At 37.1% G+C, this 15,025-nt stretch overlaps 1 protein-coding gene across 1 annotated transcript in view; it reads left to right on the top strand.

Moving 5' to 3' along the window:
* DSG3 (desmoglein 3) overlaps window positions 1–15,025 on the top strand; it is a 34,879-nt gene that overhangs the window by 15,268 nt on the left and 4,586 nt on the right. The window contains exons 5-14 of the mRNA XM_080820929.1: window positions 107–251; window positions 1,125–1,291; window positions 2,156–2,284; window positions 2,544–2,729; window positions 5,297–5,568; window positions 6,413–6,552; window positions 7,197–7,421; window positions 8,991–9,251; window positions 13,676–13,815; window positions 14,127–14,190. Of these exons, the coding sequence (XP_080677055.1) occupies window positions 107–251; window positions 1,125–1,291; window positions 2,156–2,284; window positions 2,544–2,729; window positions 5,297–5,568; window positions 6,413–6,552; window positions 7,197–7,421; window positions 8,991–9,251; window positions 13,676–13,815; window positions 14,127–14,190 (1,729 nt within the window). The remainder of the gene's footprint in view (window positions 1–106; window positions 252–1,124; window positions 1,292–2,155; window positions 2,285–2,543; window positions 2,730–5,296; window positions 5,569–6,412; window positions 6,553–7,196; window positions 7,422–8,990; window positions 9,252–13,675; window positions 13,816–14,126; window positions 14,191–15,025) is intronic.

Raw genomic sequence — 15,025 nt, 5'->3', positions numbered from 1 at the left:
GCAAAAAAAGTCTGTACATGCTAGTAGGGGCTTTATTTCTACAAGTTTTAGTAGTATGAAAACTGAGTTTGTAGAGTATTAAGTAACATTTCCCTCCTTTTTCTAGATCACGTGTCATGCTCTAAATGCCCTAGGACAAGATGTAGAGAAACCACTTATACTAACGGTTAAAATTTTAGATGTCAATGACAATCCTCCAGTATTTTCACAAACTATATTTGTGGGAGAAATTGAAGAAAATAGTGCTCCAAGTAAGTCCCTTACAGTATCTACTACTCCTAATATTTTTATTTTAAAATACAGGCATCACTATAGTCATCATTTTATAAGCTAATTTATTCTCCTAGTTTTATCAGTAGTCTTGCAGAAAAATTCATCCCAATAACCTGGGTCTTACTTTCTAATATTTGTATTTGAACTAATTATCCACTGCCATTGTATCTCTAGGTCATGGTCCTGTTATGAACTTAATAGTTCATAATAATAGTTAATAGTTAATAATAGTTAATAGTTACTCTCTATACATAAGTCACATGAGTACCTGGTAGTCATAAAGCTAAAGGGGTGGGCTTAGGTAGCCTGGTTGCATCAGCTAGACTTTTTAGATTATAAAGGACAGAGACACACTAAATTACTTGGATAATCTGGGGAAAAGGGAGAAAGACAATGCCATCCATCAAGGGAAGAAATTAAGACAGAAAATAGTCTCAACTCCAACACAGCCAAGGCTTAAGGACAACAGGAAGGTTTTTTTTAAGATTTTATTTATTTATTTGACAGACAGAGATCACAAGTAGGCAGAGAGGCAGGCAGAGAGAGAGGCTCCCCGCTGAGCAGAGAGCCCCATGTGGGGCTTGATCCCAGGACCCTGATATCATGACCTGAGCCAAAGGCAGAGGCCTTAACCCACTGAGCCACCCAGGCGCCCTAACAGGAAGATTTTTATAGAAGGCAGCACAGTTCCACCTGATTAAGAAAGACAGTAAGAGACACTGCAACTGATATTGAGCATACAGATAGAATTAAGATTTTAAAAAACAAAGGTCAATTTGAAATTGTGTTGAATCTGTGAAAAGAATGTCAATTCTTACATATTCTTTCATGAGTTTCTTCTGTATTTCTAGACTCACTGGTGATGATACTAAATGCCACGGACGCAGATGAACCAAACCACTTGAACTCTAAAATAGCCTTCAAAATTGTCTCTCAGGAGCCTGCAGGCATACCCATGTTCCTCCTAAGCAGACACACTGGGGAAGTCCGTACTTTAACCAATTCTCTTGATCGAGAGGTAAAGCAAAGCATTTGGGAACATTCGATAATGAAAGATTTGATTGTAAGAAAGCTGAGAGATGTGACCCCACTTTACCTGACGTTGAAAGAAGAAAGGAAAAGACGTTTTCCGTACTCAACTGGGCCAATCTAGGGAAATGGTTTGCATTTCAATATGATTCTAGTGGGGTGAGATGTGTACCTAAGAACTGTACAATCAGCTGTACCCTAAACAAACAAATATCAGCGTATCAGTGGGAGGTCAAGTGGAGAGTAAAAGAAGGCATGCAAGCATACATGGACAAAGACTGAACGGTGACTAATTCCTTATTAGGTGGAGGAAAAATAAATTTCTGAGATGATAGAAGAAATTTCTTTCTGGAAGAAATCCTTCTCTGATGTTACATTTTTTTTCTACTGACTAGTTTTAATTTTACCCCTGCTTCCAGAACACTAAAGAATCCTTGCTCTCTCTTCCCCATTATCCTACCACTATAACTACCATCACCACCACCACCGCCATCTCGATCACATGCAATATCCTGTCAGACTTTATATTACTTATGCAAATGATTCTCAAATAGACCAATAGGAAAGCTCTATTAGTGAACTTCCCTCAAATAAGCATCCCACCATCCTCACTGCCCGTTTTTGCTCCAAGTGTAACTTTCTTAACCTAAGAAGCTTACAAAAGAGAAACCTGGTCTCCAGGGCCCCACATGCCTCCTCTATGCTGGACAATGAAACAACTCACGTGATCCTTTTAGAGAATAAACCAGGAGCTTGAATATTTTCACCTCTTTACCCATGGGAAGCAAGTAGTTTTCTTTGTATTCTTGGCACTGGAGATAAATTATTTTTCTTTGTTTTTCTCCAAATTTAGCAAGTTAGCAGCTATCGGCTGGTTGTGAGTGGTGCCGACAAAGATGGAGAAGGGCTATCAACTCAATGTGAATGTAGTATCAAAGTTAAAGATGTTAATGATAATTTCCCAATGTTCCGAGAATCTCAGGTACACCTTATCCTCCTTGAAGAATAATGATATATATTTTTTATTTTTCATTTTGTCATTCTAATTCAGTATTCATTTGCCTGCTGGCTTCTATTTAAGTTCTCTGCACTTTCCTTTAAAATAAGCTTTTGTAAAATATAAGAATTTAGTAACCAGCAAAAGGCAACACATAATTTGAGAATTAATGATTAATTCTATTCAGAATCTCTTTAGATAAAACCTGACAATAACTCTTAAATTCTGCTTCTCTCCTTTTTAGTATTCAGCACCTATTGAGGAAAATACTTTAAGTTCTGAGTTGCTTCGATTTCAAGTTATAGATTGGGACGAAGAATTCACAGATAATTGGCTTGCAGTGTATTTCTTCACCTCTGGAAATGAAGGGAATTGGTTTGAAATACAAACTGATCCAAGAACGAACGAAGGCATCCTGAAGGTGGTTAAGGTAAGGCCCATTTCCCTTCCATGGTAAAAATATTCCATATTAGCCCAACTATCATTTCTGCAGATAAACTTTATTCACTTATTAGTAATAACACTGCTTCTTCACAGAAAACACATAAAAGTAGATAGAATTTTTTAAAGACACATGCATAGCCCCATTACCTAAGGGTAGCTTTTTTAAAAAATTTATTTCCTTCCAAGAAGGATGATTTATTTCCTTCCAAGCTACCACAGTAAACACAAATACACTAATATATGTATATTTATAGGTGTGCTTGCTTAACACACAAGAATGTGAAACCCATTTCTTGACTTAATCTCATTTACTCTCTACAACTGAAGACGGGAAAGGACAAGAATACGTGATATTGTGGCTTGTGAATTTGTCACCTTGCTTTAAGTGGATTAATTACAGTCATAAGAGGGGGGGAAATACAAGTTTTTGGAAAATGGGAATAAATAATTAAATCTGCAACACAAAAAAAGAGTAATTGAGTAAACCTTCCATTTAACATGCTTGGCTCTAACAGTCACTTTCCTCGCCCCCCCCCCACCCCGCCCCACACACACACAAATACAGAATCCAACCTGGAATAACATAAGGATATTTCTGCCTGGACACAATATAGACTAGAAAAAATAACCACTATTTGAAGACATTCCTTGGCACATACTGAACTATATAGGACTTTTTTTATTTCCTTGAGTCCAGTAGAGTGACAGACCCATAATGGCCCCTTAACAAGGAAACTGCTGGGATCCCCCAATGCAGGAAGCCGTGTGAGCAGTTCCTATTACTCTGCTTTCCAGAGAGAAGGCTATAACCATCACTTGCAAGGGTGTGTTATAAACTCCCAGCAACCCCTGAAAATGAGGTCTTCCCTCTCTCCTGTCTTGGTGTCATCTAGTCTTCTAAACTAGATGAGAATCAGAGAAATTAGGCCTTATTATTCCATCATAACATTTCCTCACAACAAACAGCCCATCATCCAGTTCTGCCCTAGAAATTGTCCGTAAAGTCTGGCCCTGGTCTTCCTTTCTATGGCCTATGATCTACCGGGCCTTGACTTCTTACTCTACATGACTGTAATCACTCCTGATAGATCTCCTTACCTCCTGTTTCTACTTCCCTTCATCCTCTTACTGCCACTAGTCTACTGCCATGTTTTTCTTAAAACCAATGTGCATTACTCTGTTCTTTAAAACCTTTCCTTGTTCTCCACTGGCTAGGAAAGTGGCCCTCCATTCATTGCTCATTTGCATCACCAGCAGGAATATGGGAACAATTGGTTCAGTTGGTCCGTGAGGAAACCCAGAAGACAGGACTTAATGGCTCCACAGAGAACTCTAATTGCAGCCAGGACTGATGACCAGCTGCTGGCCTTGAAGATGACCTTCAGCCTCCTCAGAACTGTGGACAAGGCCTCTCACCCTGTCACCTTCTGTAACTCTAGGCATTTGCAAATGTTTCACCTCTGCCTGAAAAACTCCTCCTCAACCTTCAACCTTCAACTCTCAACTCCCTTGAAACGTCTCAGAAGGTTTCTAACTGTCCCCAGCAGAAGTGTTGACTCATTTTTGCACATAGACTCTATAATTTCTTCTGTCACTTACCCATTGTATTATAATTACCTACTTATATTTTCTCTTCCACTTACTCTTTCTCTTCCATGCCACTGGAAAAGCTCACAAACTAGTCATTGCAAACTTAAAACTCAAATCCAGATCCCTTACCTTAATTATTTTCAGTAATGTACAAATGTAACACAAATGAACATTTTCTTATCTCATCACACTCAGAAAAATATATTAGTGAAAGGAAAAAGCCCTCCTGGGATTCCTCAGGACATGACTTGGGCCACCCCAATTAAAGGGTCAAACAAATAGTTATCATACAAGACCATCTAAAAATGGTTCTACAAAGAGTTGGTGGGCCACCCCCACACACACTGCTTTGCAGAGGCATATTTGCCAACTAAATTTATTATGATAGTTTGCCTTTGCCACCTAGGAATTTCCAGTCAGGAAAGACACTATTACACATGAATACAATAGCTATTCTGGGAATGGCTATAACTGCCATTTATAGGAATGTATTACGGGACTAAATGTGTGCAGTCCTCACAACGATCTGATGAGGTGAAGTTCTTCAGTTTTTTTCAAAGTGAAAATTTGAGAATCAGAGAAATTAAGTATTGTGCCATGAGTCACACCGCTATTAGGCAGCAAAACTAGTATTCAAGCCATGCTATCATAGCAAATTCGGGATTCTTTCCATCGTACTACACAGCCTAAAGAAACTATAATGATGTTTTAGTAGTCTAAAAAGAGGTCTGCCATTTTGTAAATATCAGTTACCAAGCTGAGGTCTTATGAGTTAAGAATTTCAATGATTTCTCCATCTCAACATTATAATGACTTCTGAGGCTGTTTCGGTATATAGAAATAAAAAAGTCATTCATAGCATGGGACATAGAGTTCCCTTGTCCTATTCTGGGTTTGCTGGATTGTATCTCTGTGATACTTCTTTCCTTCTAATTTTATTTATTTATTTATTTTTTACTCTAGGCTCTAGATTATGAACAACTACAATATGTACAACTTGGTATTGCTGTCAAAAACAAAGCTGAATTTCACCAATCAATAATTTCTCAATATCGAGTGCAGTCAACCCCAGTCACGATCCAAATAATCAACGTGAAAGAAGGAATTACATTCCATCCTGCTTCTAAGACATTTACTGTGCAGAAAGGCATAAGTAGTAAAAAACTGGTCAATTATGTTCTGGGAACGTATCAAGCCATTGATGAGGATACTAACAAAGCTGCCTCAAATGTCAAGTAAGACTGTTTTTACGTTATTCCTTGATGTGGTTTTAATTTATAAGCTACTACAAAATAATACAAACTTTTATATGCCAAGAATACAAAGAGACACAAAGGGGCCAACTCAAGGAAATGGCTAACTCAAGAAGAGACTTATAGCTAAATCATTGGAACATCCTGGGCTATGAGCAAAGAAAACATAAGCATAAGTTAAAGTGGAAACTAAGAGAAGAATGCCTTAGCCTATGGAGAGGAATCAGGAAAAGATCTTACAGAAATTTTCAGTTGAGTTTAAAAAGAGTAGTTCTGGGCATCTGGGTGGCTCAGTGGGTTAAAGCCTCTGCCTTCGGCTCAGGTCATGATCCCAGGGTCCTGGGATCGAGTCCCGCATTGGGCTCTCTGCTCAGCAGGGAGCCTGCTTCTCTGTCTCTCTGTGCCTCCCTCTCTACCTACTTGTGATCTCTGTCTGTCAAATAAATAAATAAAATCTTTAAAATAAATAAATAAATACATAAAAATAAAAAGAGCAGTTCACCAGAAGACTATGGTACAATCAAATAAAACATCACATACAAAATGAATATGCCCCAAATATAAGAACACCAGGCAAAGTAGATACTGTAAGAGCAAGAAAGAAATTATTTTATTGCAAAGAGTAGAAAATTGAAAAATCAGGCTAATACTTAGGGATTATGAAATACTGCTTGTCCATGCTAATATGCTGATTTTCTGCCACTGTATATTTCCATGTCTTAAATTAAGTATAAATACATTAAACATAAAATCAGCTATTTTCATTAAGTAGGTAGACATTCCATATTTGAAAAAAAAACTATATTTTTTTTTCTGTCACAAACAGGTATATCATGGGACGTAATGATGGTGGTCTACTATTCATTGATTCAAAAACTGCTCAGATCAAATTTGTCAAAAACATCGATCGGGATTCTACTTTCATAGTTAACAGGACAATCACAGCTGAGGTTCTGGCCATAGACGGTAAGAGAAATATTTCAAAATGGGGCTCCTGGCAATGCTCAGGCAATAAGCAAACATAAGAAAATAAAACAAAAGAATAAACACCAAAAATCATATCACCTGAGGAAAGAGCAAAAAGTACTAAGGGAAACAACAGAAATTATTCATAATCCTACAACAGAGAAATTTTTACTTTATTGCTTTATTGTTTTTAATTGTCAACACTGAAAAAATTTTCTTCAATAAACTTTTGTATCTTGGATAGTAAAATAAATCATTATTTATTCCAAATACTTTGGCTCAAGCCTTAGGAGCAAAAATCTTCCACACAGTGCTGGGTTCATGCAGTAGGATACATTTAAGAAAACTTGTTTTTATGCTGATTTCATTTGTAATCAGTGAATTCGTCATCTTACAGGTCTTGGTTTCAAGCATATTAAATTAATAGCCTATGCTACTAGAGACACCAGCCAAGTTAATAAATTTAAGCTTGCTTTTTACAAGATGTAGAAACTAAATGACATCTTTTTACTTGTAAGAATAATGAATATAATTTCTCACGAGAAGACATACTAAGTTGGCTGCATGCAAGTGACATTTAAAAGGTTTTTTGGGGTACAACGTATTCTGTATATGTCCTTAACTCTAAAATGTCATTCTTACAGAAAACACAGGTAAAACATCTACAGGTACCATATATGTTGAGGTACCTGGTTTTAATGAAAACTGTCCAACAATCGTCCTTGAAAAGAAGACAATTTGTAGTTCACAACCTTCTGTGGTTGTCTCAGCTAGAGCACTAGACAATAAGTATTCTGGTCCCTACACATTTTCTCTGGAGGAGCAACCACTAAAATTGCCAGTTGTCTGGAGTATCACAACACTGAATGGTGAGTAATAGTAAACTTGCTTTTGTTAATGAAAAAGTTGCTGCTTCTTTATATTTTCAGAGGGATAAAAGAGTTCATTCGGGAGCAAGTCTTTTCCAAGAATAATTGAAAAAGTTCTTTGCAATGAAGATGTGGTCCTAGCCTCATGAATTTCTTCTTTCTTCAAAAGAGAAGAGAATGATATATGTTCGTGCTATTTAATATTTTTTATGTGCAATCTAATTGTTTTGTATTTTTAATGTCTTATTTCTGCCTCCACAGCACACCATAAAAAGAGTAGAGTCAGCCATCAATTTTATTGCAGAGCTGTTTAAATTTCTAACTATACAAACTTTTCCTAACCGGGCAGACTGTGAACAGACATGAAGCACAGGAGGGGTCACCCGCTCAAGGCTCATAGGAAGTGCTACTTAGTCTGTCACTAGTTAGGAACCTTGACAGCATGGCGGACTGAAATTCCTATTAACCAGTGGGAAAGAGTTCATCATCCATCCTTCCTTTTCTTCTCCCTTTTACCATGCTAATTTTACACTTTTTATGTTTTCTAGGTGTCTCCTAGGAATAGCCATTGGACTTAATAAGAATCTTCTCACTTTTCTCTAGATCTTTGCTGAACCAATCTTGATTCCCTCCATGAATGTGCTCTATCGTTCCCTAGTCATAGGAATCAACCATTGCTAGAGTCACCAAAGCGTTCTTGTTCTCCATGGCCTTCTTTCCTAAGGCCTTACTGATCTAGGTGGGAGTCCCTAGTTCCAAAGTATTCATGTAGCTTTTGGCTCCAAATGGGGTTACCAGCACATGGCCAATGAAAAACCTGCAAAAGAAACATCAGAGAGAGACAGGACCTAGCACTGGACACGGCTGCTTGAGTGAGGCTGGACAAGGCAACAGTGGTTGGACCAAGTGGATCAGACATAACACCAAAGGGGTTAAGAGTGGCTCAGTTGACAAAACTCTGCAGCTTACGAGAGCTGCTAACCAAGCCCACTTAGAAAGGGAGAACATAGCAATGGAGAACGGAGAATAATCCATGTTCATGAGCCACGTAGGCCACAGGCCCTCACCTCAGAACATCCTATACAACTGGCCTTTGGGCAGGATCAGCGGAGGTAGTGGAAGCCAAAGCAGAAACTCAGTCTTGATCAGTCAGGCAGAAAAACATGGACGTAGAGGGAAAGCATACGTCCAGAGGGCCACACAAGCGTTCAGGGGATTGGGGCAGACGTACAGGAGATTGGTTAAGTCCCAGGGGAGGGGGCTTGATATTGAAATGTTACCTGCCTCCCATCATCTTTCAGGAGGAAAACTGGGGTAGAACTGAGTCTGCATGGGAAGCTATAACAGGCCCATGTGGGGCAGAAAGAAGGACATGAAGGAAATGCAGCCCTGTTTACCCAACTGAACCCCAACTTCTCACTCTCAGAACTCCTCCAGCCTCACCTTATCAGCCTCCCTATTTGTGACAATGATGTTTAAGGCAACCCGGGGTCTGTTAATAAAAATAAGTAGTTTTAAGGGCAAAAGATACCTGTCCTGCTGCTGATTTGTGTGATTGTTTGTCTTCAGCTACTTCCGCACTCCTAAGTGCCCAGCAGCCACTATCTCCTGGATCGCACAGTATCTCCCTCACCATTACCGATAGTCAGGACAGACAGTGCGAGACACCAGAGAGCCTGACTCTGGAAGTCTGCCAGTGTGACAACAGGGACACCTGTAGACCTTCGGAGAAGGATAAAGACCCTGAATACATAGGTGGAAACAGAACATCAGGGAGGCTGGGGCCTGCTGCCATCGGCCTGCTACTCCTTGGTCTTTTGCTGTTGCTATGTGAGTATGCCAAAGCTAACGTCTGTTGTTTTTGTTTTGTTTTGTCTTTTTCTTTTTTCTTAGATTTATTTATTTGACAGACAGATCACAAGTAGGCAGAGAGGCAGGCAGAGAGAGAGGAGGAAGCAGGCTCCCCGCCGAGCAGAGAGCCCGATGCGGGGCTCGATCCCAGGACCCTGAGATCATGACCTGAGCCGAAGGCAGAAGCTTTAACCCACTGAGCCACCCAGGTGCCCCTAACGTCTGTTTTTGATAGGGAATCAGGCCTTTGGGCTGCATGGTAAATACCATCTTTGCAATGTACAACCATTCCTTAATGGTGTTACAGGCAAAGATGGGGGTAACATTTTCAGGAAGAACCAGAAATGCTGAAAGTTAATATGTCACTTGCCAATAATCTATATTTGTAATACAACAAAGCAAGTCATATATATGTAAGACAGGTAGAAAACAGCCCAAGAGAATCAACAAGAAAAACATTTAAGCATGAACACTTTCTATACACTGCCAGTAACGTTCATCATCAGAATAATGCTTTTACCCACAATGCATCATCTACTAAGATGTCTTCTCTGTAGACATAAAATAGAAAAAGAACCCTTCCCAAGTAAATCTAGAGAAAAATGTAAAGGATATAGGCTGAGCTTTATAATGAATATTATTAATACATCATAGGCTCTGAAAGTTATTGCTTAATCCAGGACTTCCTGAAAATATCTTACCACTACAAATACACCCTCTTAAAGGCTTTCACTTAATAAGATTAAGCTTATTAAACACATTTAGGGAATGTGGTTTTTTTTTTAATTTTTTTTTTAAGATTTTGTTTATTTATTTGACTGAGAGAGATCACAAGTAGGGAGAGGCAGGCAGAGAGAGAGAGGAGGAAGCAGGCTCCCTGATGAGCAGAGAGCCCGCGGGGCTCGATCCCAGGACCCTAGAATCATGACCTAAGCCAAAGGCAGAGGCTCTAACCCACTGAGCCACCCAGGCGCCCCTTTATTTTTTTATTTTAAAAATAAAACATTTTATTTTTCAATAAAAGTAAAATTTATTTATTCAATGGATAGGTTTCTAAAATGCTTCAATTAAATCAAAGTCTTGAGATCAAATAGAATTTTTAATGTATTAGGTCTCTATTTAAAGGAAATTCATGGCAAATTCTTATACAAATAAGAAAAATCCTTGATAAATTCATATCCATTTCCCAAATTTATTATAGAACTGTAGGCTTTTCTTCATGATAAACAAGTCTATGCCAGCCCCTTCACTTAAATTTTTCTTAAATTTGTGCAGTATTTTTAAACCACAAGGTGCAGAAAATTACATGACGAGCACTCATATAACTAACCATCATTCAGATTTAACAGATCTTAATATTCGCCATATCTGTTCAGATCTCTTTTTACAAAAAAGAAAGAAAAAGAAAAAGAAAGAAGTTGCTATTCATACATCTAGTAGCCTCCCACACATGCCATATATTCTTCTTCTGCCTTCCCCATAAGTGTTTACTATTCTGCAATTAATATGCATTGTTTCATTTCACAGCTGAAATTGACTCACCTTTCAGTTTTTCAATATCATATTAGTCAATTTCAAAACCAAAGATTTTTCAAGTACATTGATGTGAGTCTTAACACAAGCAGCCAACTGGAAAGGGAACTTGATTCTGGTTTTCATGTAGTTCACAGGTTTATGCATGTCTAACTCTATGGAAAAAACGATACTATGATGCAACTATAATAGAAATGAATACAAAAGGGTATTATGCAGGCTTTGTGGAGTAGGTGAATCATCAATCTGAGCGTTGGAAAGTGAGGAGGATATAGAAAGCACAAAAAGAGGGAAATTTGTTCCCAAAGGGTGACAGCATGAGCCAAAGCCAGAAATGCTTTGCATGTTTTAGGAATCACACCTTGGGAGGCGAATGCATGGGGAGATTGTGGAGAGTCAAGGAAACGAAACTGGAGATGCACTGATACCAATTTGAAAGGGCTTACGTACATATGTTACAGTGTTTATGCTTTAAGCTATGAGAAATAAGAGTTGCTATGAGAAAGAAGCCTAGCATGTTCATATTTATGTTTTAGAAAGATAACATTGGCCGAGCTGTGTACCGTAAATTAGAAAGGAAATAACAGTTAGGAGGTTCTACTAGTTTCAAAGAGATGATAGAAGCCAGATTTAGACATGAGTTGGAAAGGAAAGGATAAGTGTGTAAGGCATTACATGGCAAAGATTTGGAGACTAACAAATATGAAGAGTGGTTAAGAAATCCAGATGAACCATTGAATTCAGTTGTCACTTAAACTATTAAATGAAATTGAAAATACTAGAGGCAGCACAGATACATATGGTAGTAGTGATGAGTTTCACTTTGAAATACTGACTTTTAGGGTGTTGATATAACCTGAGGCAAGCCATTGTACATTTGGGATTGTGGCTCAGGATAGTAATCAGAGAAAGTACATTGTGTTAATCCCACAATCATATTTGCTTCCTGTGCTCCTACCATTTGAAAAAATGCCAGGTTTTGATTTTTGTGCATGGCAAAACGTACATTTTTTAGTCTGCAGAAATACACTCAAGACTTTGAAAAAGTTTCTATGGATATATATATATATATAAAGCAAATATATATTGTAGATAACAATGATAGCAAGATCTCTAAAAGATGATTTATGCCCATCTAAAAATACTCACCATACAGGTGTACATCCATCACCTTAAAAACTAATTTGTCAATGAGTATCATTCAATTCTTCCCACACACTTAACAAAGTCATAGAATTGAGAATGGCAATAAATTTAAAAAGCATGTAGAAGTATCATTTATATGAACACTATATAAATTTTAAGAAAATACATCAATTATATCCAACCTATTTTACTTATAATATAGGACCAACCTAATTTGTATAACTGATATAGCGCTTCCAGACAATACTAGCAAATCCTCATACCACTCATTACTGTCCTTTACTTATAATACTAACTCATTTAATCCTCATAACACCTGATGATGTATATAGTATTTATTCTCCCATTCTCTGGATGAATTACTAGAGGCAAGAAAGGATGATATAACTTACCCACCAGGTGAGAGGTGGAGCCAAAATTCAAACCCTACAACCCCTAACTAAACTACCTCTGGGTGGACAGAATTCAAACATGAGGATTCAATAGACCCTGACTAGCCAGAGGTGGGGGTGGGGTCACTAAAATACCTAACTTTCCAGAACTTCCTTTCAAGGGAGAGTTTAGTATTTTCCTCTTGATGCATTAGCATAAGAATGATGTTAATCTTTATTGCTGAGATGTGACAGATCTTGCAGATATGCACAGAAAGAATGAAAATTACTCTGACAGGAAAGCCCCTCCAAGCTAGGGATTCTTAAGTCACAATTAAGAGTGCACTGGTACTAGCTCATCACTCTAGTTGCAGAGGGAGTTTGCTGGTTAATTCCTGTTTACTAAGAGATGACTAGAGTCCAGATTACAGGATTATCCTGCCCACCTAAAATCCTGACCATCCAGGTGTGTATTCCCCTGACATAATATACATTGCTCAAAATGTTCAAATAAATTATATATATATAATTTATTTGAACATTTTGAACTATATATATATATAGTGTATATATACTATATATTATATAATATATTATATAATTATATATAATTATATATTATATTATATATAATATATATATACATTATATATTAATTATATATTTTTATATATTATATATTATATAATATATTATCTATATTATATATACTATATATAATATAGTATATATACTATATAATTATATATTATATTATATATAATAATTATATAATATATTATATAGTATATATAGTATATATATACTATATATATATAATTATATAGATTTTAGGTGGGCAGGATAATCCTGTGTGTGTGTATATATATATATATATAAAACAGAAAAGGATTGAGGAACTGAATGACCATCTTTATCATTCATCAAACAGTGAATTGTTTTGTTTTTTTTTTGAGAGAGAGATACAGTGAGAGAGAACACGAGAGGGGAAAATGTCAGAGGGAGAAGCTGACTCCCCATGTAGGACTTGATCCTGGGACTCCGGGATCGTGACCTGAGCAGAAGGCAGCTGCGTAACCAACTGAGCCACCCAGGTGCCCCAAACAGTGACTATTTTAAGAAAATATACATATCACAAGAATGATCATATCTGTCTCCTCCAGTTTCATAATCATATGAAATTTTAGGATGCTTAATTTACATTTTATTTGTAGAAACTTGTTTTGCTTTCTATTAGATTTTCCATGAGTCCTGAAATACTGTATTTTCTTCATAATGTTTCAGACAATTGTCATGTCACATTGTTTCCAAATGATTCAAATGTTCTGATATTTTGTTTTCCTTTATAACTAGTGGCCCCCCTTCTGCTGCTGACCTGTGACTGTGGGATGGGTCCTATCCGGGGAGTGACAGGAGGATTTATCCCAGTTCCTGATGGTTCAGAAGGAACAATTCATCCGTGGGGAATTGAAGGAGCCCATCCTGAAGACAAGGTGAGGACCTAGTTTCTAAAACATTTCTTTCAATCACATAGAACAAAATTAGATTTATATTCAGATAGGAAAGGGGGTGATAGGGTATAAAAATAAGACACTTCTTGACCTTCAAAGACCTTTGTGAGTGCTGAAATAAATGGAGCCTTTTAGAATCACAGCTCTTCAGATGTCCAACCATAAAAATGGTTATTCCTGTAAGAATTTGGACTTCTTCTAAAGTCACCTTTTGCAAAGAGCCACATTTCACCCATAGTACCATGAAACTGGTTCATTTGTAAACTTATTTATTTCTTTAACATGGTTTGCAGGAAATCACAAATATTCGTGTGCCACCTATCACTGCCAATGGAGCCGATTTCATGGAAAATTCTGGTAAGTAAACATCAAATGGACTTTTGAAGGCAATACTGGGTTAAATAAGAAATACTGAAAAATAAAAAGTGTTCTAAATCATTTTTTAATAATTTGCATATATATATACACACGCTGGGAGATGTTACCCCTAAAATAGGGTTTCAATGAAATGATTTACTATTAGTGTATTACTCAATTCCAGGGCCAAGCTTGGGTTTCAATAAGTTCATTGAAATTCATTGCCCACTGATGCCACATTTTTAATATCCAAAGATTTATTATACATTTCCCAAACTTTAATAAACTGAAGTAGAGCTCTCAGTCACTTACTAATTTTTTAATTAGAAAAGATTTCACACATGTAGACAAATGTAAAGGAAAATATACCAAATACTATGTGCCTACCACTCACCTTTGACTATTTTTACCATTGGTAATATTTTCAGTTAAACCTCATATGTGCACTTTCTCAATCTTATTGCCCTTCTTCCTACCCCAAAACTAACAATACCCAGATTTGAGTTCAAGTATCAGTTTTATATTCAGTCATAATGGGACAAGATCATTTATGCTCTCATATAGGTGAACTTATTTATTTCTTTGGTTTACCAAATAACTGTTTTATTCATCTTGTCTCAGTGCCACAATTAAGGCATAAACTACAGGAACAATATGACCTAATGCCTAATATTAAAGTTTATCTTAACCCCATACTTAGCAATAGATTGTTTTTAAATGTCTAGCCTACAAAATCTGCATGAGATCACTGCAAAATGTCTGCCTTTATCAGCTACCCCAATCCTCACCTGCTTCTCCGATTATAATTACATAGCAAAAACTATACTCGGAATTC

The sequence above is a fragment of the Martes martes genome (genome assembly GCF_963455335.1).
Source record: "Martes martes genome assembly, chromosome: 13".
Taxonomy (NCBI): Eukaryota; Metazoa; Chordata; class Mammalia; order Carnivora; family Mustelidae; genus Martes; species Martes martes.
The sequence above is the reverse complement of the archived record's forward strand: the minus strand, read 5'-3'. Positions and strand labels throughout refer to the sequence as shown.